At 42.4% G+C, this 26,033-nt stretch overlaps 1 protein-coding gene across 1 annotated transcript in view; it reads right to left on the reverse strand.

The window, feature by feature from the left end:
• LOC115781666 (complement C3-like) overlaps positions 1-26,033 on the reverse strand; it is a 101,053-nt gene that overhangs the window by 20,173 nt on the left and 54,847 nt on the right. The window contains exons 22-29 of the mRNA XM_030731871.1: positions 21,154-21,363; positions 20,804-20,867; positions 20,605-20,694; positions 1,620-1,826; positions 1,430-1,505; positions 1,168-1,327; positions 981-1,076; positions 602-752 (exon numbers count right to left, since the gene is read on the reverse strand). Coding sequence (XP_030587731.1) covers positions 602-752; positions 981-1,076; positions 1,168-1,327; positions 1,430-1,505; positions 1,620-1,826; positions 20,605-20,694; positions 20,804-20,867; positions 21,154-21,363 — 1,054 coding nt within the window. The remainder of the gene's footprint in view (positions 1-601; positions 753-980; positions 1,077-1,167; positions 1,328-1,429; positions 1,506-1,619; positions 1,827-20,604; positions 20,695-20,803; positions 20,868-21,153; positions 21,364-26,033) is intronic.

A 26,033-nucleotide genomic window follows, 5' to 3' on the forward strand; every position in this document is an offset into this window, starting at 1 on the left:
TTTTGGACCTTCCAGACTTCCAGAGCAGCTATTTTTTTTTTTAAACCAAAGAATGCTTACACTTCAGCATTCTTTGGTTGGAGATGAGGATGGGCCAGAAGCACGATCACCGTATTCTGTTCTGTAATATTCTGTTCTCTTAGGGCACACATGAGCAGAAATGACCTGTTGTGTGTTAAACTGTGCTATCCTGCACCAGCACACAAGACAATGACAAGGCATAAGTTTTTTGCCCACACCAACACAATCATTATTCACTACCTAGCCTATCAGCGATGGCTGAGTGCAACTTCATTCTGTTCCTTAAATTAAATTTAGCTTTCGACACACCTGAGAAGATCCAGTAGACATTGCAAAAGCATTAATAACAACTGGACTCCCACAGAGTAATATAATGTCTGTGAAAAAGAATATTTTTAAAATTTAAAGCAAGATTTGTATTTTTTCTTTAATCTGTGGAGTCTGGAACTTTTTGATTTATATAGTGTGTTTGGGGTGAGCTTGACTGATGACAATGTCTTCAGATTTGGATTTCAAATGCATAAATACACTTCCTATGTTTATCTTATATCTTATGTTTAGGACTACTGTGTGGGACCACCTGAGGAGATGAACTTGAAGAGGATCTCCTGGTTCAGTTTGTTTTCATTAGCCAGGGCATATGATGCCATTGAAACAGCGTAAGGGTTGGTGAGGCTGGGCAGATTATTCTCCAGGTAGGCCACTGCTTTGTTTATACTGCTTGATAAACTCTGGACATAAATGAGATATAAAAATATAAATCCAGAAGCTCAATGAGACATAGATGCAAAAATGACACCCAGCTACACTTATATGGTCTTCTTTCCTGATGCCAAGAGGAGTGAAATTCTCCAAATTGTATGCAACTTAAGTACTTCCAAACAGTCAGTAGAATTTCCATGTACACAATGTATTTTTTTATCCAGTGGATGAACAGTGTATGTAGGTGATATACTCACGTTAAGAGAGGAGTTACAAATTTCACGTGACTCCTGCATGGCAATCAGGCAGAAGGCTGTCATGGAAGCATCTGAATCTGTTCTTGACAGATCACTCTACACAGATATACACACAAATGTATACATTTTATATAATTTTTGTATACAACCAATTTAAAAATGGTGTCATTAAAATGAATAAACTTACACGTATTAATCGATTATACACATATCCAAATTTTCTGAACGTGCCATCAGGTAGCTGTGCATGGAGAATGAGAAACTTGATTGCATCACAGATCACATGTTTCTCCACTCTCACCAGGCTGTAAGCCATCGCAAAAACCTTGGCAACATAGGCAGTCAGCCTTACAGAAGAGAGAAGAGTAAGCACCACTCTGGATTATTTACTTTTACCTAAAACAATACATCTGTTATCAAACAATAACTTAAGTGTTTTGCTGACTCACCAGCTGTTGCCATCATGCTTTTCAAACACAGCAAAAGAGCCATCTTGTTTCCTAAAAGTTAGTTCAGTTTCATAACCTGGATAAAACCAAAGGCAAACAATTTAATTATTTACTAAGCAACACTTGACTGAAACTTGCTTATCTGATAAGAATTTAAAAAAAAAATGTCTGCATACCTCTGTGAACCTACCTTTTTTTATGTGCTGAAGAGCTTCATTACGTTTCTCAAAGCCAACAAACTCCCACTGGTTGGTTTTGTCCAAATATATGGTTGCAATAACAGGCAAGGTCATGCGAGCCACATTCTGTTCTCCGCAGCCATAGGGCTGTATGATTAGATTGCCCATTGATTTACCGCTAATGGCGTTTTCCAGTAGTGTACTCATTTGCTCTCTTCCTGTATGAACACAAAGAATCTCAGAGCTGAAAAACTGCAGTTCCAAAAGCAAGACCTCTACTGCAACAATATTAGCAATGCAAAAGGAAATTTTTTTGGCAGACTTAGAGTAAAGTGTCACGTTATATAAGCCATTGCAGTAAAATACAATATTAGACCCAAAACTGATATTTTGGAGAATTTTGAAGAATCGGATTTTATCCGGCTTACACATAAGACGGATTTTTTACAAGTTGTCCATGGGCCATTTGAATCCGACTTAGGTGATTTTATTGTATTTTGTAAATGTTTAACTTTTAGCATTTACCCACATTATCATTATCATTAAAGTATGTAGCAACTATGGCTAATAATAAAACTTTGTTATTGTGCTAACGTGGAGTAAACGTTATCAGTACTGCCTGTCATGTTAACAGTCAGTATTAACTAGGGGTGGGACTCGATTAAAAAAATTAATCGAATTAATTAGAAGCTTTGTTATTAAGTAATTGAAATTAATTGCATTTTAATCACATTTTAATATTTAACATGAGAAATATTAATTTAAGTTTGGTTGATGAATGAATCAATATACATAAGCTTAAACTTCAAAATTTTATTTTCCCACTAGTCTACTACACAGACCAACGAAGGGCGGAAGTGCTCCTGTGATAAGCAAACTCCTGAAATTAAAGTTAAGCATTATAACTGGATAGTTTTAGTCAACATTAATGTATCACTTAATACAGTTGGAAGTTAATCATTCGCTCAGCTGTATTCCTTGATGTTGTTATGCTTGTTTTAAAAGCTTATTTTGAATAAAGACTTAAAATTAAACCACAAAAAGGAGTGTTGTAGCCAATTTTGGTATGTAGTGGTGTCATTTGGGCACTAGGGGGTACAGTTTTTAGACTGCATGTTTGCTCTATATAAGGAAGTCTTTAGGGGCACAGGTGTAGGGAATTAGAGTCAGTTTTTCAACCGTGTGTGGTTGGTTCTGAGGGTTATGCCCTATTTTAATCCTTTTTGCACTGTTTTTGGAGCTTACTTTTTATACTTCTTATACTTTTTGTATATTTTATACATTGTTTATTTTCTGTATATTTCTTGATTATACTAGACTATAATATTTTTTTTTTTTATTTTAGAGAATTTGATTTTCTATTGCATGGCACTGAACAGGAGTGGCCCTCCTATCTCATTGCACATCCTGTATAATGACAATAAAAGGCATTCTATTCTATTCTATATTGTCATCATGCACTCCAGTTTTGTAGTTGTTTTTTAAGCTTTAAATGATAGATAAAGAATTGAAAGTAGTAGACATCGCAGACCTCAGTCTTTTCACCTCACCGTGTTGGAAATGGCTTCAAGTTCCCTCAAGTGGCCTTTTGGTGGTTGGATTGCCACTACATTTAAGTTGAAAAACTACACTTCAGTGGATGGATATTGAAAGATGGCACTGCTCCTTGGACTGTCTGACAGCTGACCATGTTAATTGGATGCAGATAAATGAACATCAAGGTGAAATCAACGCCAAGGAATCACGGTAGGATAAAAGTTGTTGCAAGCTGTATGGAAAAGATTGGCCTTCTCACAGTAAGAATACTGGTAAATCCTGTCAATGTTAAATAAAGGCCTTGGCAGTAAATTGTTATTAAAATGAGTGAAGTCAAAAGAGATGCATCTGTTGTTCACAGTGAAGTGGATAATGAACTTGGCAAAAGGCCAGCCAAACTTACAATTAAAGCACTGGAAGCAAAGATAATGTTACATCAAAAGGAAAAACTCTAGGATAAAGAAACTTTATAAGTCAACAAAGGAAATTCAGCAACTCATGCTTTCAAGGCAAAATGTGTCTGAGGTGCAGCTTAAATATGAAACATTTTTAAAACTGAGTGCAGAAACAGAGGAATTGCATGAGTCATTGAAACCATTAATACCAGAGGATGAAATGTTGAAACAAAATGAATGGTTTGATGTTCAAATACACAGTAATAAAGAGATGATACAGAAAATGGAAAAGTGGTTATCTATCAAAGACCAGTGCAAAGAAGATGGTAATGATGACAAGAAGGATGATAATGAATGTGGTGGTAAAGATGATGCTGTGGCTGATGTTTTACCAAGTATAACTGCTGGTATTGATGATATTGGACCTGATGACAGCATTTCTAATGTTGGTGGTAAAACATGCTTGTCAGCTGGTCATAGCAGTAACAGATCTTTAAAATCATCAACGTCATCAGCATGCCTCAAAGCAGAGGCTGAAATAGCTGCTCTTGTTGCAAAGGCAGCTGTTCTTAAAGAAAAGCATGAACTAGAGGCTCAGGAGGAACAAATAAGAAAAAAAAAAGGAATTACTCCAGTTGCAGAGTCAAATTGCTGCTCAAACAGCAAAGATTACTGTGCTTAAGACAAGAGGTTCTGATGTACTGAGTTCAAGAGCTCATTCAGATGGTATGAATTCATATTTGGAAAATGCAAAACACAAGTCTCTTCGCAGTTCCCATGCCACTGAATTTGTTCCACAAAGCTCAAGGCAGCAGTTTGAGCATTTATCAGCAGGAGGTAATGAAGCTGCAGTGTCAATGGAAATGCAAGTTAAGACCTCAAGGCCTCACTACAACTATCAACCTGTACGAGGAGTCAACTCTGCAGTGGCAATGGAAGTACACTCCAAAAAGTTGGTTTGCAACAAGGTGGATCTAAAGCTCAAACTCTGAATATGAAACAACGCATGCCTCAAGGATTTCAGCCAAGGATTCATAACACGCATCACAATCAGGAGTCTACTATGCCTTCAATACAGGATCCCCTTCAGTGTGCTAATGTAATGCAACCAAATGGTAATCAAACTAACTTTCTGGACATCATGAAATGCCAAAATGACATTACAGCTCTGTTAGTGCAGCAACAGTCTTCATTATCACTACCTCCAAGAGATATACCAATCTTTGATGGAGACCCTCTTGAGTACATGTAGCACCGGTGTCACACCGCTAACTGCGCCACTGGACCAGTTCTAGGCTCTAAGGAGTGGGGAGCAAGAATAACAACACCAGAGATCGCTGCTTTAAGTGGAACAGGCCGGCAATTTACTGAATGCAAAAACACACACATAAAATACAATACATGAAACAAAAATTACCCTGCAGGTTCTTAATAAGGAGGCAAATATAATTGAAAAGGAAAAAAAAATAAAGAGTATGTCACTCTTTCTTTTTGCTCTTTAGTTTACCTGGCTTATTTTAATAAGACTAATTTGAGTTAGTTAAACCAGTCTTTTTTTCCTAGGTTGCATCTATTTTAAGATTCCTATTTTTCTTCCTGAGTTAACTCAATCTCCTTTCTTTTAGAGGTAAGAAAAATACCTTCAAACACAATTAAATCAAAGTGGACCACAACTATTCAAATCACATTCAGACACATAAACATATGAAAATCAAAGTATGGCACTTTAAATTCAAGTTCAAGTCAAAATGTAAATTCAGGTACTCAGTTCAGTGAAAAGCTTCAGTTTGACTCAGTCCAAAAAGGATAATAATTCAATCAGTTCTCAGTTCTGGTCAGTTCAGTTCGAACTAGTTCCTGATATTCCTACCGCTCCGGCAGCGAATTACCACACGCAGGAGAATCCCTCCCTAATGCGATGGAGAAGATGAATTGAAGGTCTGGGTCTGGCTCGCCATCTTGAATCCCGTCTGTGAATGTGCACGCCGCACACGGCAAACCAATCCTCGCTCCGACCGAGCTTCCAACCAAGCAAAAAAACCTGACCAAACCCGATGTAGCTTAGTTCTCATAAAATCCCTGTCAGTTCCCGACCAGGTAGATTATGTTTTTTTCACCATAATATTAACTTTTTCCTGTTAATTAATCACCGCTCTTCTCTCCGACTCCTCCTCTGCTCTCTCCCTCCGGTCTGTGTACTGCAGCGTCACTCAGGTGCTGCGTCTGTAACGCTAGTTCCTTAAAGGGGCAGTGACGTTATTTTCTGTCTGCAGACTTTTAATCAACTGTTTATTCTTTTTTATGTCAGATTTTAACATGGGTTACATCCTCCCCTCTTTACCTAATGCACGTCCCTGTGCATTTTGAATTTATACTGTCATAACTCTAGGAGTTTTTGGAAAGCTAGGTTCTTCAAGAGAATCTGTAAACACATCACTCAAGGTTTGAAATAAAGACTGAACTATTGTAACCAACGGGTTTCCTAGCTCAGGATAAGTCAGTCTTTTAGTCGGTTTTCTGTCTCTGACAGGTCTTCCCGAACAGTCACTTTCATTTTGGTTGTCCGTTTGACCCAGATCACTTGTGTTTTCCTTGCTCTCCTGAGCAGGTTGAGTAGAAGGATGGACATTATCCAGGTCTTTCTCAGGTAGGCTTCCAATTTCCTGTTCAGCGATTGAGTTTCTCTCTTCAGGATCAGGTAGGTCTTTCTCTTCAGTATCAGGTAAGCCTAAATCATAAGTTTCTACTGGAGGATCTTCAGGGAAAGCTTTGGCTATGTCTGAAGGATCTTGCTCAACAGCAGTCAAGTCAGGTTCTGGTTCATTCCTTTCAGGTAAGTATTCCGTAGGTTCTGAAGTCAGGTTGAAACCTAGTGTTTCCACTCTTAGGTTTCTGCGATAGTGATATCCCTCAGAATCAGATTGGGATTCATCCCCATCAGCTCCATTTGATGTGTCATTTTTAGAATGTTGTCGAGTTCTTGGTCGCCTTACTGCTTTTGGTGGGTTAGTTTCGCTTTCGACCGGGGTCGCAGGAAGGAAACCACATGGCAGCAGGAGGTCACGATGAAGAGTTCTTTGCGGACCATCTCTTGTCTCAGGTTTCACAACATACACTGGGATGTCTCCGGACTGTCTCAGGACAACATACACGTCGGACTCCCACCTGTCAGCTAACTTGTGCTTGCCTCTGAGACGGACATTTCGAACCAAGACTCTGTCGCCTTCTTTCAAGGTGGAGTCAACAACATGCTTGTCAAACCTTGCTTTGTTGCGATTGGCTGTCTTTTTAGCATTCTCAGTTGCCACTCTGTAACTGTCTTCAAGTTGAGATTTCAGGTTGCGGACATATTGCGAGTGAGAGCCTGGCTGATGATTGACTGGTAGGCCAAAGGCTAGGTCAACTGGCAGTCTCGGCTGACGCCCGAACATTAACTCGTAGGGGGTAAAGCCGGTTGTCTCGTTCTTAGTACAATTATAAGCGTGTACTAACGGCCTGACATACTCACGCCAGTGACTCTTCTTCTGGTTTTCAAGGGTGCCCAACATGTTGAGCAGGGTCCTGTTGAAGCGTTCTACAGGGTTCCCTCTCGGATGGTAAGGCGTGGTTCTTATCTTTTGAGTGCCAATGAGCTCACACAGTTCTTTTATTGTTTGAGACTCAAAGTCAGGACCTTGGTCACTGTGGAGTCTTTCAGGAATGCCATAATGAACGAAAAAGTGGTCCCACAGGGTCTTGGCCACTGTCCTGGCTTTCTGATTTGGGGTGGGGACTGCCACTGCATATTTCGTAAAATGGTCGGTAATGACCAAAATGTCTTTTGTGTTACTTGAGTCCGGCTCCACACTGAGAAAATCCATGCACACGAGTTCAAGTGGTCTTGTAGCCACGATGTTGATGAGTGGTGCCGCTTTCTCGGGCATGGTCTTACGTCGTATGCAACGGTTGCAGGTTCTGACTTTATTTTCCACCTCAGTTGACATTTTGGGCCAATAGAATCGCTTCCGGACAAGATCTAGCGTGCGCTCTGTGCCCATATGGCCCATGTCGTCGTGGAGGCTCTCGAGGACTACGGATCTCAGGGCTTCAGGGAGTACAAGCTGGTAGTGAGTCTGAGCACCCTCTTGTCGCCTGCGATACAAAACACCATTTGAGACCTCCAGTTTGTTCCACTCCCTCAATAAGAGACCAAGCTCAGGAAGTTCTTTCCTCAAGGAGGGTGGAGGTTTCTCTCCTGACTCCACTTGCCTGATGACTTCACCAATGCAGGGATCAGCATTTTGTTTGTCTCTTAGTTCAGCTGGTGCTAATGGTGGAATGACAGGTAAGCCACCAAGCTGATCCTCCTCTTCAAAGCTTTGAGGGAGAGCCTTTGGGTGGTGGGCAAGTGACACAACCAAGGTGGTGCTGGGTGATGTTTCCCCAGGGTGATTGTTGATTACTTCATGGACCAAATGCTTCTCACAGATGGCTTTGATGGTGCTTTCATTCAGGTGTGCATAATCAGCTTCTGACAAGTGTCTTTTTGTGAATTGTTGTATTCTCTCCAACTCTTTTTGTGATGATGTGTCATCAGGTACTCTGCCGTGAGGACGTCTGGACAGTCCGTCTGCGTCCTGGTTCTGCTTACCGGCTCTGTACTGTAGCTGGAAATCGAACGTCGACAGAGCGGCCAACCATCTGTAGCTCGTGGCGTCGAGCTTAGCTGAGGTAAGAATGTATGTTAATGGATTGCTATCTGTGACAGCAAGGAATGTGTTTCCGTACAGGTAATCCTGGAATTTCTCTGTTACTGCCCATTTAAGGGCGAGAAATTCTAATTTGTGAGCGGGATACCTGGACTCACACCTCGACAGACCTCGGCTCGCATAAGCAATGACGCGCTTCTGTCCCTGTTGCTCCTGGTAGAGAGCAGCACCGAGGCCCGACGTGCTTGCATCTGTATGTAAAATGTAGGAGAGCTTAGGGTCAGCAAACCCGAGGATGGGTGCGGTTGTCAGCTTTTCGATTATAGTGTCGAACGCTGTTTGGCAAGCAGGTGTCCATCTGTCACCAAAGACGTCCTTTGGATTGAAATACTTCTCAGGGTTCACTGTGGTTTTAGCGTGCTTTCTTAGTGGTGGATAGCCAGCAGTGAGCTCGTTAAGTGGCTTCACGATCTTAGAATAGTCTTTAATGAACCGGCGGTAGTAACCGCAGAAACCCAGGAAGATTCTTAGCTCCTTCAAGTTGTTTGGTTTTGGCCAGGTTTTTAGTGCTGCTAATTTGTCAGGATCGGTCTCAATGCCCTTTTGAGACACAATGTGCCCGAGGTACTTTACAGAAGTTTGGTAGAACTTGCATATCCCTGGTGACAGTTTCAAGCCAAACTCTTTCAATCGGTTGAGCACGTGCATCAACCTCTCCTCGTGCTCCTCCAATGTAGAGGAGAAGACGATGAGGTCATCCAGAAAAACTAGGACTTGCTTCAAGTTCAACTCTCCCATACAACGCTCCATGAGTCTCTGGAACGTGCTAGGGGCGTTGGTTATCCCCTGAGGCATTCTGTTGAACTCGAAGAATCCTAGAGGGCAGACGAATGCGGTTTTGTGTTTGTCTGCCTCCTCCATCTCTATTTGATAGAAGCCCGATTTGAGATCGAGCACCGAGAACCACCTGGACCCGGTCAATGCTGAGAAGGACTCTTCCAGATTAGGTAAGGCATATGAATCCTTTACCGTTTGTGCATTCAATTTTCTGTAATCTATGCAGAGTCTAACATCGCCATTCCTTTTCCTGACGACTACGATCGGCGAGGAGAAAGGTGACTCTGATTCACGGATGACTTCTGCATCGAGGAGTTGCTGGAGATGGGTACGCACAGCTTCTATGTCCTGCGGATGTATAGGTCTTGGCCTGTGTTTGAATGGTGTCTCGTCACCAAGAGTTATATGGTGTTTGGTTTTGTCAATGCGGCCAAAGTCAAGCTCGTGCATTGCAAACACCTCTGGCATGGAATTCAACTTCTCTTTTATCCTCTCCTTCCACTCGTTGGGTACAGGAGAATCAGTAAAGTCAAAGTTGAGATTTGGTTTTTTGTCAGATTTTGTAGGAGAGTCTGAGTCAGGGGTCTTGACAGGTTGAACATTCTTGACAGCGTGTATCTCTGCTATCACAGCTTTTGGGGGCAGGGTGACGTCATGCTGTGACTCGTTTCTGAGTATGACTGGTATGCAGCGTGATGGCTTTGGTGGTAGACTTACCAGGCTATCTGTCACCAGGATGCCACCAGGCAGGGACGATGACTTTGGTGACTCCACCATCACCCACTTTCCAACACCAGATGTTGTGCAGCTCACTGATCCTTGAAGGACCTTAGTCTGTCCAGCTGAAATGGTCTCGAGGTCCCTACTATGAAGCCTCACCACTCCCAGGCTGGAATCAACAGACTGTTTTTTCCGGATTTCAAGGGTCTTTAAGACGACTTTGTAGCCATAAGGAAGAGACTCAAAGTTCTGAGGTGCGATCTCTGCATACTTTTCATAGAGAACATCCAAAGTATTTGTGCCTATAAGCACTGATGACAATGTGGAGCGCATGTCAGGTACAACCAAGACCAGCGTAGGTACCTCGATGTCGACTCCAAGCAAGCTCTTTGGGAATCTGATGGTGGCCTCAACATAGCCAAGGTAAGGGACGCTTTGACCGTTGGCTCCTTCCACTTCAAGCAAGTCGTTCAAGGAATTGAGAGGCAAGTGAGACAGGTTCTCTAGATAGAAAGAGTTGGGGATCGTTGTTACTTGGGATCCTGAATCCAACAAGCAACTACAGTCTTTGTCAGCTATGGTCACTTGTGCGGTGCACTTGGCTCCAATCAGACCTTTTGGCAAAGTCACTGACTGTCTTTGTGTGTGAGAGTACACATGGGCTCTGTAAAACTCCTTTCTGGGACACTTTGCCTGTGCTCCAGTCCCCGTTTGTCCCACAACCGGAACTGGGTCTAGTTTAAAGGATCAGGCTTTGAAGTGCCATGTTGACTGTCCCATGCTAACTGCTTTTCTTTTAGCTGCTTCCTCTTCTCAGCCACAAGAGATGGGTTCGGCTCACTTTCACACTGAGGCTTAATGTGCCCATCCTCTCCACATCTAAAGCAATACCAAGGCCTTGGTCTATTGCTTGTGCTGTCGTTTGCACCTCGGCTGTGGGGCTGCAGCCTTTGAGATGTGTGAGTGATAGCTGGGGAATGTGTGTTAGCTGTTGGGGGAGCTAGTGGTCTGGTAGCTGATTTAGCTTTTCTACTGTCTTTCTGTGTGATACGTGTGAGCTGAGACTGTAGATCAGCTATTTGTTTCTTTAAGTCTTGGATTTCAGACCTGTGATCAGGAGCTGGCTGAGATGAGCTGCAGTCTTCTTCACCCTGCACATAAACACCTTGATAATGAGAAGACACTCTTGGCTTTGAAACATTGAAGTGCTGTTTCATGCGTGAAGCTTTGGAAGAACGTTTATCTTCTGCTGTGCGGAGTAACAGGAGAAGTTCAGCAAAGGTAGGTGGATCCTGCTTCTTCTGTTCTAGCTGGAGTTCAGCTATCAAGATGTTATCCCAGCAGCCCCTGACAAACTGCCTAAGAAGATGCCGGTCAAGGTTGCTTGCAGTTACACCTCCCCTTCTGAGGGTGGTGCTCAGCATCACCTGCAGCCGTTGTAGATAAGCTGAGGGTTTCTCACCATTATCCTGCATTGTGTTGAGATACTTTGCAAAGAGGTCGTCTCCATCTTCAACTGTGCTGAAAGCAGAGTCTAAGATCTCTAAGTACACACTAAGAGGAGAATCAGGTGTCAGGTGCTTCACAATATCAATGGCGGGTGATAAGAGACTTTCAAGAAGCTTTCGTGACTTGTAAATATCAGACTGTGTTGTGTCTTTAAGAAGAAGTTCCACATTGGAACGCCATGTCTCATAATCCACTTCACTGTTGGGATGTGGGACATGCCCAGAGAAGGGTCTGAGTCTCAAGAAAGTGTGCACCTGCAGAGCAGAGTCTTCATTTCTCACTATGTGCTCAACAACTACTTTTTGTATGTCAGGTGGATTGACGTCAGAAAGTTTCAGAGCAGGCAGTGTCTTTTCCTTAGATGATGTCGACAGTGGGGACCAATGATGTTGAACATGCTGCTGTGGGGTCATACTGGGCAGGGAGCTTACCTGCGCAGCATTTTCAGGAGCATGTTGCTCTGGGGTATCAGGTGAGTGATCTAGATCGACAGTCTCACTGATGAGGGAGAGCTCCTCTCTGAGGACAGCTGCAAAGTCTTTACCAGTCTGTTTTGCAATGTCCTTTAACTCTGAAAGGTAAGTCTGTGTAGCTGTCTTGCTAGCTACAGGTGTGTAAACATTAGCTAGGGCTCTGATGTGGTAGGTGACGTCAGTCTTAGTCTTACTGTTAAGCCTGTATGGCAATGAAGGTAAGAGAGATTGCACAGCTGTACCATACACATACTCTACGATAACCTGTTTGGCTGAATCTGGTTCAGTGAGATCCACTGGGATTACTCTTTGAATGGAACCATATTGTTTCAGGAAGTCACTTAGTTCGTCATCAGTTTCTGTATCGGTCATGCCGCTAACTATGACTGAGTTAGGGATTTTTACACTACTGGTTTGAACGACATCCATTTTTTCTTTTTTTTTTTTCTGATAACAATATTATACGGTCTCTGGTTTCTAGTTTAAATGCTTTAAGCCACTCCTGGCTGGCTCGCCACGTTTGTAGCACCGGTGTCACACCGCTAACTGCGCCACTGGACCAGTTCTAGGCTCTAAGGAGTGGGGAGCAAGAATAACAACACCAGAGATCGCTGCTTTAAGTGGAACAGGCCGGCAATTTACTGAATGCAAAAACACACACATAAAATACAATACATGAAACAAAAATTACCCTGCAGGTTCTTAATAAGGAGGCAAATATAATTGAAAAGGAAAAAAAAATAAAGAGTATGTCACTCTTTCTTTTTGCTCTTTAGTTTACCTGGCTTATTTTAATAAGACTAATTTGAGTTAGTTAAACCAGTCTTTTTTTCCTAGGTTGCATCTATTTTAAGATTCCTATTTTTCTTCCTGAGTTAACTCAATCTCCTTTCTTTTAGAGGTAAGAAAAATACCTTCAAACACAATTAAATCAAAGTGGACCACAACTATTCAAATCACATTCAGACACATAAACATATGAAAATCAAAGTATGGCACTTTAAATTCAAGTTCAAGTCAAAATGTAAATTCAGGTACTCAGTTCAGTGAAAAGCTTCAGTTTGACTCAGTCCAAAAAGGATAATAATTCAATCAGTTCTCAGTTCTGGTCAGTTCAGTTCGAACTAGTTCCTGATATTCCTACCGCTCCGGCAGCGAATTACCACACGCAGGAGAATCCCTCCCTAATGCGATGGAGAAGATGAATTGAAGGTCTGGGTCTGGCTCGCCATCTTGAATCCCGTCTGTGAATGTGCACGCCGCACACGGCAAACCAATCCTCGCTCCGACCGAGCTTCCAACCAAGCAAAAAAACCTGACCAAACCCGATGTAGCTTAGTTCTCATAAAATCCCTGTCAGTTCCCGACCAGGTAGATTATGTTTTTTTCACCATAATATTAACTTTTTCCTGTTAATTAATCACCGCTCTTCTCTCCGACTCCTCCTCTGCTCTCTCCCTCCGGTCTGTGTACTGCAGCGTCACTCAGGTGCTGCGTCTGTAACGCTAGTTCCTTAAAGGGGCAGTGACGTTATTTTCTGTCTGCAGACTTTTAATCAACTGTTTATTCTTTTTTATGTCAGATTTTAACATGGGTTACATACAGCTCATTTATTAGAACATTTGAGTACAGTGTTGAAGAAAAAGGTGCAAGTAGTGTAGACTGTTTATATTTGTTGGAGCAAAATACCAGATGACAACCTCAGGAATTGGTTAAGAGCTGTCAACACATGCCATCTGATAGAGGGTATCAAAGAGCAAGGATGCTTTTAGAGCAACATTTTGGAAATGAGCATAAAATAGCCACTGCATATATGGAGAAAGCATTTGGTTGGCCAACAATTAGGTCTGAAGATATTAAAGCTTTGCAGGCTTTTGCCTTGTTTCTGCGTGTGTGCTGCAATGCAATGGAGGACATTGTATATCTGTCAGAAATGAATATGCCATCCAACTTGCGTGCCATAATTCTGAAGTTACCATATAAGTTAAGGGAGAAATGGAGAGACAATGCTTATGTGTTACAAGAAAAATATCATCATCATCATCATCAAGCAGGTTTCAATGATGTTTATTGAGAAACAGGTGTGTATTGTTACTAATCCACTTTTTGGAAATATTCAAGAATAAGTCAAAGAATAAAGGTGGACATAAAGGTTTCCAGAGCCATGTTAAGGGAAAAGAAAGCAGCTTTGCTACTTCTGTGGCTGCTGCTGATTCTGGATCTTCAGCTCAAATAAAAATAAAGAAAAATTTGTCTGAGAAATCCAGCAAGGCATGTTGCTTATTGTGTAAAGAGGATCATAGATTGGATGTCTGCCCTAAAATGAAAAGGAAGTTGCACAGAGAGAAACTTGACTTTTTAAAAGAGAGAGGTGTTTGTTTTGGATGTTTATCTGTTGGGCATATAAGCAAAGACTGTCGTAGTCGTCTATCATGTGAGTTGTGTAGTTTAAAACATCCTACCATCCTCCATATTCCCTAAAGGAGAAGGAGCGTGAAGTGAATATGCAAGAGGAAACATCACAAAACAGTCCTGCGGTTTCTTGTGGTCATATAGGGGCTGGAGCACAAAGCTACATTTTGTCAGTTGTACCTGTACAGATTAAAGACCTATGCATTTTTGGATCCTGGAAGTACAGCTACATTTTGCACTGAGCGACTTATGAGAGAGTTGAAGGTAAAGGGAAGACATGCCAAAATTCTGATAAGAACAATGAGCCAAGAAAAGTCAGCAGATAGTTACATAATTTCAGGACTGGAAGTAGCTGCACTCAGTAGTGACATTTACTTTGAGTTGCCTGATGTGTACACACAGTGTAAGATGCCTATGACTCATGATAACATCCCACGACAGGAAGAAGTGAATGCATGGCCACATTTAAGCTCTGTGGAAATTCCAGTGATTGATGCTGAGGTTGAGCTCTTAATTGGAAATAATGTTTCAAAGGTGATGGAACCATGGGAGGTGGTACATAGCAAGGGTGAAGGACCTTATGCTATTAAAACTTTATTAGGCTGGATTGTTCATGGACCATTAAGAGGAGGCAATGAATTGGGAAGCAGCTGCCCCACAATTACAGCTAACCGAATAGAGGAACTCACATAGAGGAACTGCTGGTGAAGCAATACAATCATGACTTCAATGAGAAATTGTCAGAGGAAAAACTTAATGTCCAGAGAAGACCTTGAATTTATGAATTTAAGACCTTGATTCATGAATGATTCAGTCGAACTTTTCAATGGACACTACTGTTTGAGATTACCTTTCATAGAGAATGGTGTTACAATGCCTAATAATTGTCATCTTGCTGAGCGACGGGCCCTCTGTTTGAAACAGAAGTTTATGAAAGATGTTGCATTTAAAGATGACTATATTAGTTTTTTCAATGATGTAATAAATAAAGGTTATGCCGAGAGAGTGCCAGAACGCCAGCTGGAAGGAGAAAAGGGAAAGGTGTGGTATATACCACACCATGGTGTGCATCATCCAAAAAAGAAAACCTTAAGAGTAGTCTTCAATTGTGGTGCAAGTTTCAAAGGGGTTTCTCTTAACAGTAAGTTGCTCCAGGGACCTGATATGACAAATTCTTTGCTTGGAGTTCTTACAAGGTTTCGGCAGGAGTCGATAGCAGTAATGGCTGATATACAAGCAATGTATCACCAAGTCAAGGTATCAAAGCAGGATGTAGACTTTCTTCGGTATCTGTGGTGGCCAAATGGTGACTTGACACAACATCTTACTGAGTACAGAATGAATGTCAATTTGTTTGGTGCAGTATCATCACCTAGCTGTGCTAACTTTGCTCTACAAAGGACTGCTGAGGATAATAGAACAGACTTCCCAGTACATGTGATTGATACCATTAGATATAATTTTTTATGTGGATGACTGCTTAAAGTCTATGCCTTCAGAAGCAGAAGCTATTGCCTTGGCAAGAGACTTGATGACTGTGTGCCAATTGGGAGGGTTCCAATTGGACAAATGGATTAGCAACAGCAGGTTGGTGCTGGAATCCATTGATGTGGATAAAAGGGCCAAAGATGTTAAAGAGCTGGATCTCGACAAAGACAATCTCCCTGTTGAAAGAACCCTGGGACTGCAGTGGTGTGTGGAGACTGACAGCTTCAAGTTTAAGATGGGAGTCCAGGACAGACCATTCACAAGACGGGGCATCTTGTCAGTCATAAGCCCTGTGCAGTGGCGGTCCTAGCCTGTTTGGCGCCCTGGGCGAGCATCCCTGCCGGCGCCCTCCCACCCCTACCCCAACCCCCCATAGCAATCGCGCAGCAGCGCCTACCGCACTACTCCACTTGGGGGGTAATGAGCACCTGCTGTGTGGTGCATGTAGCTTTCTGCCATGGTCTGACAGACAGCTTTTAACTGAAGGTCTCCCCACCATCACAGGCACACTCAGAATTTCTTTTAAATTTTATTTGAAAAAACATGGAAGAAACTGAAATATTACACAGCTTCTGCTTACCTTCATCTTTGCTTATTTCTCCTGTTGTTCTTTTCTTTTTCCTAAACTGCACACCTGATGGCTTTGACCTTTTCCTTTCCATCTGCCGTAATTTGCACTGAAGCTGAATAGGTTATAACCACCACCCATCCACAGGGTTGTTAGATCTGACTGACAGTTGCCAGCCCAACACAACAAAACCTCCATTGAAACTCATGTTAATAGCACCAGGTGTGATATATATTTAACTAGAAGCACTCAGAGAGCGCAAACCTCTGCCAAGGCCATAGGGTCACTGACGCTGTAATATGTGTATCTAAATACTTTGAAATAATCTTTCATCTTTCCCAGACAACAATAACCCCCTATCCCGCAATAGTGTGTTACCTCGACCAGATCGCGGCTCCTAACCATAGTAGGGAGACCTCTGGTCTCTACTTCGCTTGGCTCGTGGCTGGTAACTAACTTGCTCATCCATGTGGGTCACCTTTAGCAAGGCGGAGAAATGCAGCAAGTCGAAGGATTTTAGCAACAGAACTTTTATTCCTTTTTCCACCGCCACCGAATACACTTTTTCCCTTGCGCTCATCTCCCACGCTAGCCCGCATACACACACACGGGGCAGAGAAAAGTGGGTGGTGTCTCTTAAAGGGGAAGGCTCTGCCTGTATCCCGCAATACTGAAGAATCCTTAAAAAAATTCCTGGATCCAGATCGTGATTTGGATCGCCACCAAAATTTAATCACTGCTTCCTCTTGTCATTTCCAACCGCTCCACAAAATTTCAGTGACATCCGTTCATAACTTTTGGAGTAATTCTGCTGAAAAACAGACAGACAAATAAACAACGCGACCGAAAACATAACCTCCTTGGCGGAGGTAAATATACAGAGCTTTGGGTGAGTTGCCTTTATTTATAATTCAGCAGTTACTGTTGGCTGTAACCAGGCCAAAACTGTACAGGCATGAATGAATGAACCCGGCTGACTGTCTCACTCTCACGCCATCACTGCTTCACTTGACTCGCAGGAGAAGGGGGCGGGGCAGCGCTGTGTGTGTGTGACGATCTAGTGAAGCAGTGACAGCGAGACAGAGAATCCCCCGCCTGCCCCTTTCCTTCTGTTACAACCTGTCTGACCATTGCAGAAAGCTACATGCAATACACAGCAGGCAGAGGGCGCCCATTACCCCACAAGTGGAGTAGTGCGGTAGGCGCTGCTGCGGCGATCGCAATGCATTGGGGGAAGGGGGGCGGTCATGCCGCCCTAGATGAAATGCCGCCCTGGGCGGCTGCCCATGTCGCCCATATCAGAAACCGCCACTGGCCCTGTGTATTGTTGAATGAAATCGGTTGAGGTTGAGATCTTGGTTATTCGATGGCCTATGCCTGGCACTATGTGGACAATCATAACTCTGATTCATATGAAATGATAAGGTTGATTTATGAAATGTAACAGATAATCTGTATGATGTCTAATCAAAGTTGATAAGAATGTGTGTAACACAGAAATGATTTAAAGCACAGCATGTTAAGGAAGTTGTGAAATCTTGGAGAATCACTGAGCAGGGTAAAATGAGGAACTGAAACCTGTTGCCTAGGAATAAGTAGGAACAGAAGGGAAAAACAAGCTGAAAATAGATTGGGATGGAAAGTACCTAGCAAGCCTTGTGTTAACGAGAAATGAAGTAATGGTTAAGCCAAATACCATAATTGGAAGAAGGGCAGTGGAGTGATATTTTGTCATGATGATGTTTTGAAACTAGGATGTGTCTTAGACTTAAAATATAAAAGGTGATGCACAGAAGCATCGGACGAGAATCTTGGGAGCCATTCCCAGCACCAGGACTAATCTGCAGAATGGACAGAGCCAACCCAGCTGTGGATAACCAATTGACTTGGGATGGTTTTGTGTGCGTTCTCCCTGCATTTTTCAGTTGTAGATTGGATGTACCTAAGCTGTTGGATTTCAAGGAGGATTTCTGCATAACAGTAAGGACTATGAAAGAGGACAGTTAAGTGAAGAAAACCAACATCTTTCTTTTTGGACTTCTCCTTTTTCCCCAACTTCACTGAGGCAGTGGCAGACTGGACATTGGGTGTGGTCGCTTCGGCCGAGTGACTCACATGAATTCAGTCTCCTCAAAAAGGATTTATGGACAGAATTGGACATTTTCAAGCCCCTTCTTCATTGACCCAGCTCATAAGTATCCATTTTGATCAAGATTAAGTGATTAATTTATATTAAATTTGAGATCTGATTTTTGAATTGATTATTGCATGTTGAGAGTTGATTAAGGATTGAGTTTGAGCTAAATGCGAACTGCTTGAGCTGAAACCTGCATAATAAAATTTGACTCTAAAATGTCAGTATAATTCGTTGAGAATTATTTTCCCTATTAACGATACATCTATGTCCATGCAACAGTAAAACGCTAGGCAAGTTAAGCTCTAACATCTGGGTTCTGTTTTGGACACACTAGGCTTCAGTAGTCCACTTCAACTTTACTTATGTCCCTTGGGCTCACTGTCCGAGCCGATAAAAGAATCTGGCCGAGTAACAAGTGCACTGATCGAGGGGTGAACCACTATAACTAATTGGGCTATACTTCGGGGTCAGCTGTGTGAGCCTTCCTGATCGGCAGGAATATGTTTAGAACTACTAGGGCTGGGGAATGTGGACAAAATAATATCTCTATTTTTTACCTGAATGGCGACATGCGAAATATATGTTAATATTTTTTCTTCCCAAGGTATAAACAAAGGGCGCTTCTGAGTCAAAGCTACATGTCCCAAATGTCACAGACATTTTTATTAACATTCAGCTGTAATGTACATGAGAAATTGCTCAAAAATAAACCAATGGCATATTTAAATAATAATGCTCCTCAAATAAATAAATGCTTTTTTTCTTCATAACAAAAGACTCACAGCTGTGCTATTAAAATGTAAACAGAAAAGATACAGAGCAAAAACAGCTAAAGGCTGACTGATTCTAAAAAAACAGTTTGCAGTGAAGTAGACTTTAGCAAAGTGCTTCCTCCTGTTTAAGATAAACATGTAAACAGACTGAATGAACAAACTTCCATCCTTCAGTCAGCAGGATTTCAGCCAGCTCAGTAAATCCAGACATATGCACTGACGTATCACAGCAGCGGCCCCACACGCTCAATGCAGGGTCGTATCCACCGGCTGCATCACGAGGACACGAACAGACCCACTTCTGCTATTAAGGTCACGTGACTTACGGTGCAAACAAACAGCCAGGTACTCTTGGGGGTCCGGGCGATGCCAAAGCTTACGAACAGATGAAGTATGAAGGCTGTATGTACACAAAACACGGCGATAGCGGAGGATTTAAGGTTAACAAAGAACTCTCCAAAAGTCGTCGACCTCACTGGGAAAACTCGCTAAATTTGTCGCTAGTCGCTTTTAGGAAAAAAACTCGCTGGGGGGGTGGGGGGGGGGTCTGAAAATCCACTAAATCTAGCAGCAAAGTCGCCAAGTTGGCAACAGTGGCTGCGAAGGACCCGGTCTACGTGGGCCGGGTCCTTCGAAGTATGCCGCCCCTGAATTTGGACATTGTGCGTTGATATAATCTGTATACCTGGAACTCGTACACTGAGAAACGTTCCACGGTGCAAAGTGCGATTAAAATGCGTTAAAATTTTTAATTTGTTAATTTCCTTGTAATTAATTATTCGAAAAAAACGAGTTAAAGTCCCACCCCTAGTATTAATTTAAAAGGATAACACAATTATTTGTATCTAAAAAGTGTTTTTTTTTTTTTGTTTGTTTTTTTGGATGTACCAGATTGAAGCTGACAATCATCTCAGAACACCAAAATGTACACCAAATTCCATGAGCTGCACAACTCAGTAAAACAAACAATCATGCAACAGCTCAGGAGGAAACCTTACTTTTGCATGTCATAGTATATTTGTGGCAAATGTATTAAACTGTGTAAACTCCATGTGCATGCTTGCACTTTTGGCCATATGTCTATGGCCAAAAGCGCAGGCATGCACAATCGATCTGCACATAAACAGGACGGATCCTGCTCCGTCCTGTTTATTGACCAATATTAGAGGAGCTGGAGCAAGAAGGCAGCCCTCCTCATTAGCATAATGAGGCAGAAATGCATACGGTAAAGTAAAAAAAGGAGACGAGGAAATGTAAAAAGAACAAAGGCTTGTATAAGGAAAAGGCAAACTTGTGTGTGTGTGTGTGTGTGTGTGTGTGTGTGTGTGTGTGTGTGTCTATATATAGAGATAGAGAGAGAGATTATATACAGGCTCTACCAGGAAGTATTTGACAGACTGCTCAAAAGTGTGCAAAGCCTGTAAACATAACTCATTATAAAATATGCTCTTTGGTCTCACCACTTAGATAGATTAGTGTGCTTGTAGTTGTATCTGGAACCATATCTGTCTCAAGAATGGCACTCTTGATGATTTCCACTTGTTTGCCGTCTGAAGGAAGAGACAGTTGGGAAGTTAGTGGATTCTCAAATGAATAAGATTATAATTTTTTTTTTTTTTTTTTTTTTGCATATTGCAGCTACTTTAATAGTAAAGCTACCTCTTCCTTTCTTAGCAGGGTCTAATGTTACAGTCATTGGAGATTTCATCAGTACACCTGGAGGCTGGAAAAATAGTAGTTAATAAACAGATAAAGAGTAAAAACTGTATGTGAATTGCTGACACTGCTATATGACACAAAGATAATTGCATGATAAAGTCTTTAATATTCCCTTGTGTATTTTTTACCCCATTTCTAATTTAATTTGATTATAGTGTTGCTGTAACTGGCATCAAGAGTCAATACATGTTTATGAGACAATTAGTGGTGTGAGATGGAAATGTGAAGTTCAAACAGTTCTCATAGAATATACCAAGCTCTGCAGCCAATACCAAGTCTGTCTGTCTTACCACTACCCGAAGGTTCTTCCTGATGCCATCACTGTTCCCTCTTCCATCAGATGCTCTGACCTCAATGGGGAAAGATCCTTCCTTCATGGGGATAATGATAAATGGTACAGCCCGTGTGCTTTTACCTCCAACACGGACCTCCTGACGATACTTTTTGCGCTTATGAGCTGCACTGCACAAATTGTCTTCCTCTTTTAGATCGATGCGCACCTTGAAATCGGGAAATGTGGAGGGGTGAACAAAAAAATAGATTGACAAATCTTAAAAGGTTAAAAAAAGGAGAAAACAAATACAATGCAGATATTGTATATGGAACATGGGGTCTCCGAATTATTCCATGATAATGAAAGTCACATGTGATCTTTTGCCCATCCCCATAATCTCCATAATAGTCTAAAGAATACAGTGGTATGCAAAATTATAATTTTCATGATTTTCCTTTATAAATCATTGGTTGTTTGGCTCAGCAATTTCAGTTCAATATATCATATAACATGAACACAGTGATATTTGAGAAGTGAAATAAAGTTTATAGGATTTACAGAAAGTGTGTAACTGTGTGTGTGTGTGTGTGTGTGGGGGGGGGGGGGTAACTATTAAGTAAACTGCAGTGTATTGTCATACAATAAGTTAGCACTAGTTGCCATATTGGTTCACGTCAATATAAGCTCTTTTAACGGATATCTGCATACTAATATGCATAATCTGTAAGAAAGAGAAAAGATTACTATTGAAGTACTATCACTATGTTTGAGTCAGGTTTACCTCAAACTCACTGTCTCACAGCGATTCAGCTTTATAGTAGCTTTTTTTTTCAAATGTATTTACTAGGGATGGCACAATACCACTTTATGTCCGATATGATACCGATATTTTACATTTGGATATCTGCTGAAATACATATACGATTTTTTATTTATTTATTTTTTGTTTTTTAAACAATTGTTTCTAAATGCCTGGATACATTTTACATAAGTCAGTAGTCTCACACAACAATCGCTCTATCACCCGAATCCTGCTGCTCCTATGTGAGAAGGTGATGCATTGGCTTATGGCATGTTCAAATTTCATTAGGGCTGCAACTAGCGATTATTTTAGTAATCGAGTATTCTATTGATTCCATTGATTACCCAAGTAACTGGATAAGAAATACTTATCCAGTTACAGTTAAATACTGGGGGTGGCTGTAGCTCAGGAGGTAGAGCAGGTCACCTACTGATCAGAAGGTCGGCGGCTCGATTCCTGACTGCTCCAGGCTGTGTGCCAAAGTATCCTTGGGCAAGATACTGAACCCCAAGTTGCTCTCCAACGCAAGCGCTGGAGTATGAATGTGTGTGAATCTTAGATAATAAAAGCACTTAGCTTAGTTAATCATGGAAGTGCTTGTGTAAATGGGGTAAATGTAAACATGTTGTGTAAGCACTTTGAGTGCTCAGACAGCGTAGAAAAGCACTATATAAGAACTAGTCCATGACCTCTAAATTCAGATAAAGCTGAAGTTATTGTATTCAGCCCTACAAGTCTTAGAAACATGGTGTCTAACCAAATACTTACTTGTGGACGCTAGAAAAACATTTCCCTCCGCTCCACCTGAGCTCATCGTCACCAGCTCTGCCTCTTTGCGCTTGTGCAGATGGACTGCACGTACAACAGCTGACTACTGGTGTTGTGTTTATCTTGAAAAACTGGGGGCTGCGTGAGCGTAATCTTGTAATGCTTTATATTCACATGTATTCCTCCGAATACATTTCTACTACAGGTCTATATTTAGTCACTAATCAGGGATTAAAGTATAAAAAAATATTTTGACAGGGAAGGGGTCTTTCCGGTACTGAACGATCGCTGGTGCTAATAGCGGCGCTCGCTAGCAAACTGCGGTTATAGCGATCCGTTCTGGGACCTGAAGTAGAGAAAAAAATAACAGCTGAAATTCTCAGCACAGCGAGCACAACACACAAAGACAGCAGAGAGCGGTGGAGGCGTGGAAAAACATGGAAAAACTCCCGATCCCCATTCCACTCCAGTAGGTGGCGGTAATGCAGCTCTAAGCTGGTTTGGTCAACCGCAAACCCACAAGAAGAAGATGACAGCAAAGTAATGCAGCTAATGTGAGCGAAACACTATTTAATGGATCGGATTGTGTTTTTTATTCCTTCCGATATCCGATCCAGCAATTTAGGTCAGAATCAGACGATACTGAATATCGGATCAACGCATCATAGTATTTACATTAATAAACAATGGCTGGTGTAGTGAATGGAAAGTCTTGGCCTGGAATCATCTACACTGGAAAACCCAAAATATTAGCAGCTGTTTCCAGAGGCACCAGACAATAGACAATACTAGGTTCCCAGATTGAGGTATTTCTTTCAAGTACATCCAATCTATTATAGCTCCAACACAGAGAGATGAACAACCACACCTTCTCAAATCCACATCTATTTCCAGGTTAGAATCACCAGTAACCCAACATGCATATCTTTAAAATGTTGGAGGAAAGTCAGAGTATCTCAAGGAAACCTAAGGAGGCACAGGAAGAACATGCAAACTATATTACCACTAAGACCTGTGCACTAACCCTTTTTCCCATGTTGCCAGTGACACATTGATCAGTGTTCAGCAGATAAATAATAAGAGATTTTATTTCTAAGCACCATTTATGACAACCAAGGACACTTTACCTTAAAAACATACGTTAGCACTTTTTAGGGCCTTATTTAAGCTATCCTGATGCCCAAACGAAAAGTGGACTTTAAAAACAAAGAAGGGCTTTTCAAAACAGGTGGGAGGCAAAGGACCTGTTCGCTGATGTTGGAAAAATAAGTTCTGTGATGGTATGATAACCATCCATCCATTCGCTTCCGCACATCCTGTTAAGGGTCGCGGGGGGGCTGGAGCCTATCCCAGCTGTCATAGGGCGAGAGGCAGGGTACACCCTGAACAGGTCGCCAGCCTGTTGCAGGGCCAACACGGAGTGACAGACAACCTTTCACACTCACATTCACGCACTCAGTCACACCTATGGGCAATTTAGATTAGCCAATTAACCTAACCCCTGTAAGTGCATGTCTTTGGAATGTGGGAGGAAACCGGAGTACCCGGAGAAAACCCACGCAAGCACGTGGAGAACATGCAAACTCCACACAGAGAGAGGGAGAGGCCTGGGCCAAGGTGGAATCGAACCCAGGCCTTCCAGATGGTATTTTAACTGTGAGACAGTAGTGCTAACCACTGCACCACCGTGCTGCCCGGTATGATAACCATTTTTGTATAATAATTAAGCTTATGTTGCGTATCTGTATTGCTCATTTAAGTTGACTGTGTACGTGGGGGGAATTTTTCTATAACCTTATGACCTTTGTAAAGAATGTGTTTCTTTGTAATGAGAAGTATAAGGGAGAAGTATGAAGATTCATGTCTGGTGACCTTCGTCATCGGCTTGAAATATTTTCATTTTCCCTGGTGTGGTTTTTAAAGAAAACATAATGTTATAATAATTTAATGTGTTGAGGAATAAGTTGCTGTGTTTTGGCCATTCAAATTCATATTACTGATTAAAATAATTATTATTATAATTATTAATCCTGTTTGGCCTGTGACTCAGACTGTGTCTTCAAATTTGGCCCATCCTGTGACTGAGTTTGACACCCCTGCCCTACAATATACAAGGCAAAGGTTTGAATCACTGACAGTTTTGGTCTTTTCTGGAGGAAAAAGCTTAGAATAGAATAACATGAATAAGAAAGTAAACTAAACCAAAACAAAAGCCCCCAAGGGCACAGAAAAAACAAAGCTCGGGCAGCTTGCCAGGCCACGCAAGGAGGCTGGCCAGACCAAACAGGTCTGGAGGCTGGCCGCAGTGCCAGCGATGCAGACAAGACAGTTCAGGAGGCTGACTGCATAGCCAGTGGGGAGGACAACATGGTTCAGGAGGCCGACTGCAGGGCCACTGGTGGCGACGAGACAGGAGGCCAAGGCCATGACCCCAGCAGCGGTGATGAGACAAGACAGGAGGCCGACTGTGATCCCAGCATCGGCAACGAGATGAGACAGAAGGCTGGCCGTGATCACAGCAGCAGAGACAAGATGAGACAGAAGGCTGGCTGTGATCCCAGTGGCATAGAAGAGATGAGACAGAAGGCTGGCGCGGGGCAAGCAGTGTGGACGGAGGCAGCCTGGTATACTGGTAGTTGGTGCCAGTGGCCAAGACCCTTAGACCCTTATCAGTGAAACTGGTATCAGAGAAGATAAAAAGATCCCTTGGGCAACTTTGCAAGGACCCTCAGTTGACTTGGCAGGAACCACTGGCTCGGTCCTGGATGGTTCGGACCCCCCGACGCTGGCTCAGACTGAGAGGGACCCTTTGGCGTGGGCTCAGACTGAGCGAAACCTTCTGGAGGCTCAGACTGAGTGGGACCTTCTGGATGTGATGCTGGATGCCTAGACTGAGCAGGACCCTCCGGAGGCTCGAAATGAGCAGGACCCTCAGACGCAGGCTTGGGCTGAGCCGGACACACTGGAGGTTTGGGCGGTTCTCCGGCGCACATGCGGACCAAGTGGGAATGGGTTGGAGCTGCTGAGCAGGGTGCACAGCCAGCTCGGAAGCCCCTGGTGCAGCAACCGTGGACTTTGGCTGCAGCTGCATAGCTGCTGCTATTGCAGGTCAGGCGAGCATAATGGCACATATATTTGTGAGTGTCTGTGTGTGTGTGTGTGTACCTGTGCTCTGTCCCCTTATTTCTTCTGGTTTTTTTTTTCCCCTGTACCCTTTCTCTTACTCTTTTCTTCCTGCCTGTCAGACCTAGAGCTCTTCTTGTAAAAGCAAATATGGTTGGCACAACAGTGCATTCAGTTCATGATTCTGATTGCAAAAACTACCA

This window comes from Archocentrus centrarchus, chromosome 1 (assembly GCF_007364275.1).
Source record: "Archocentrus centrarchus isolate MPI-CPG fArcCen1 chromosome 1, fArcCen1, whole genome shotgun sequence".
Classification (NCBI taxonomy): Eukaryota; Metazoa; Chordata; class Actinopteri; order Cichliformes; family Cichlidae; genus Archocentrus; species Archocentrus centrarchus.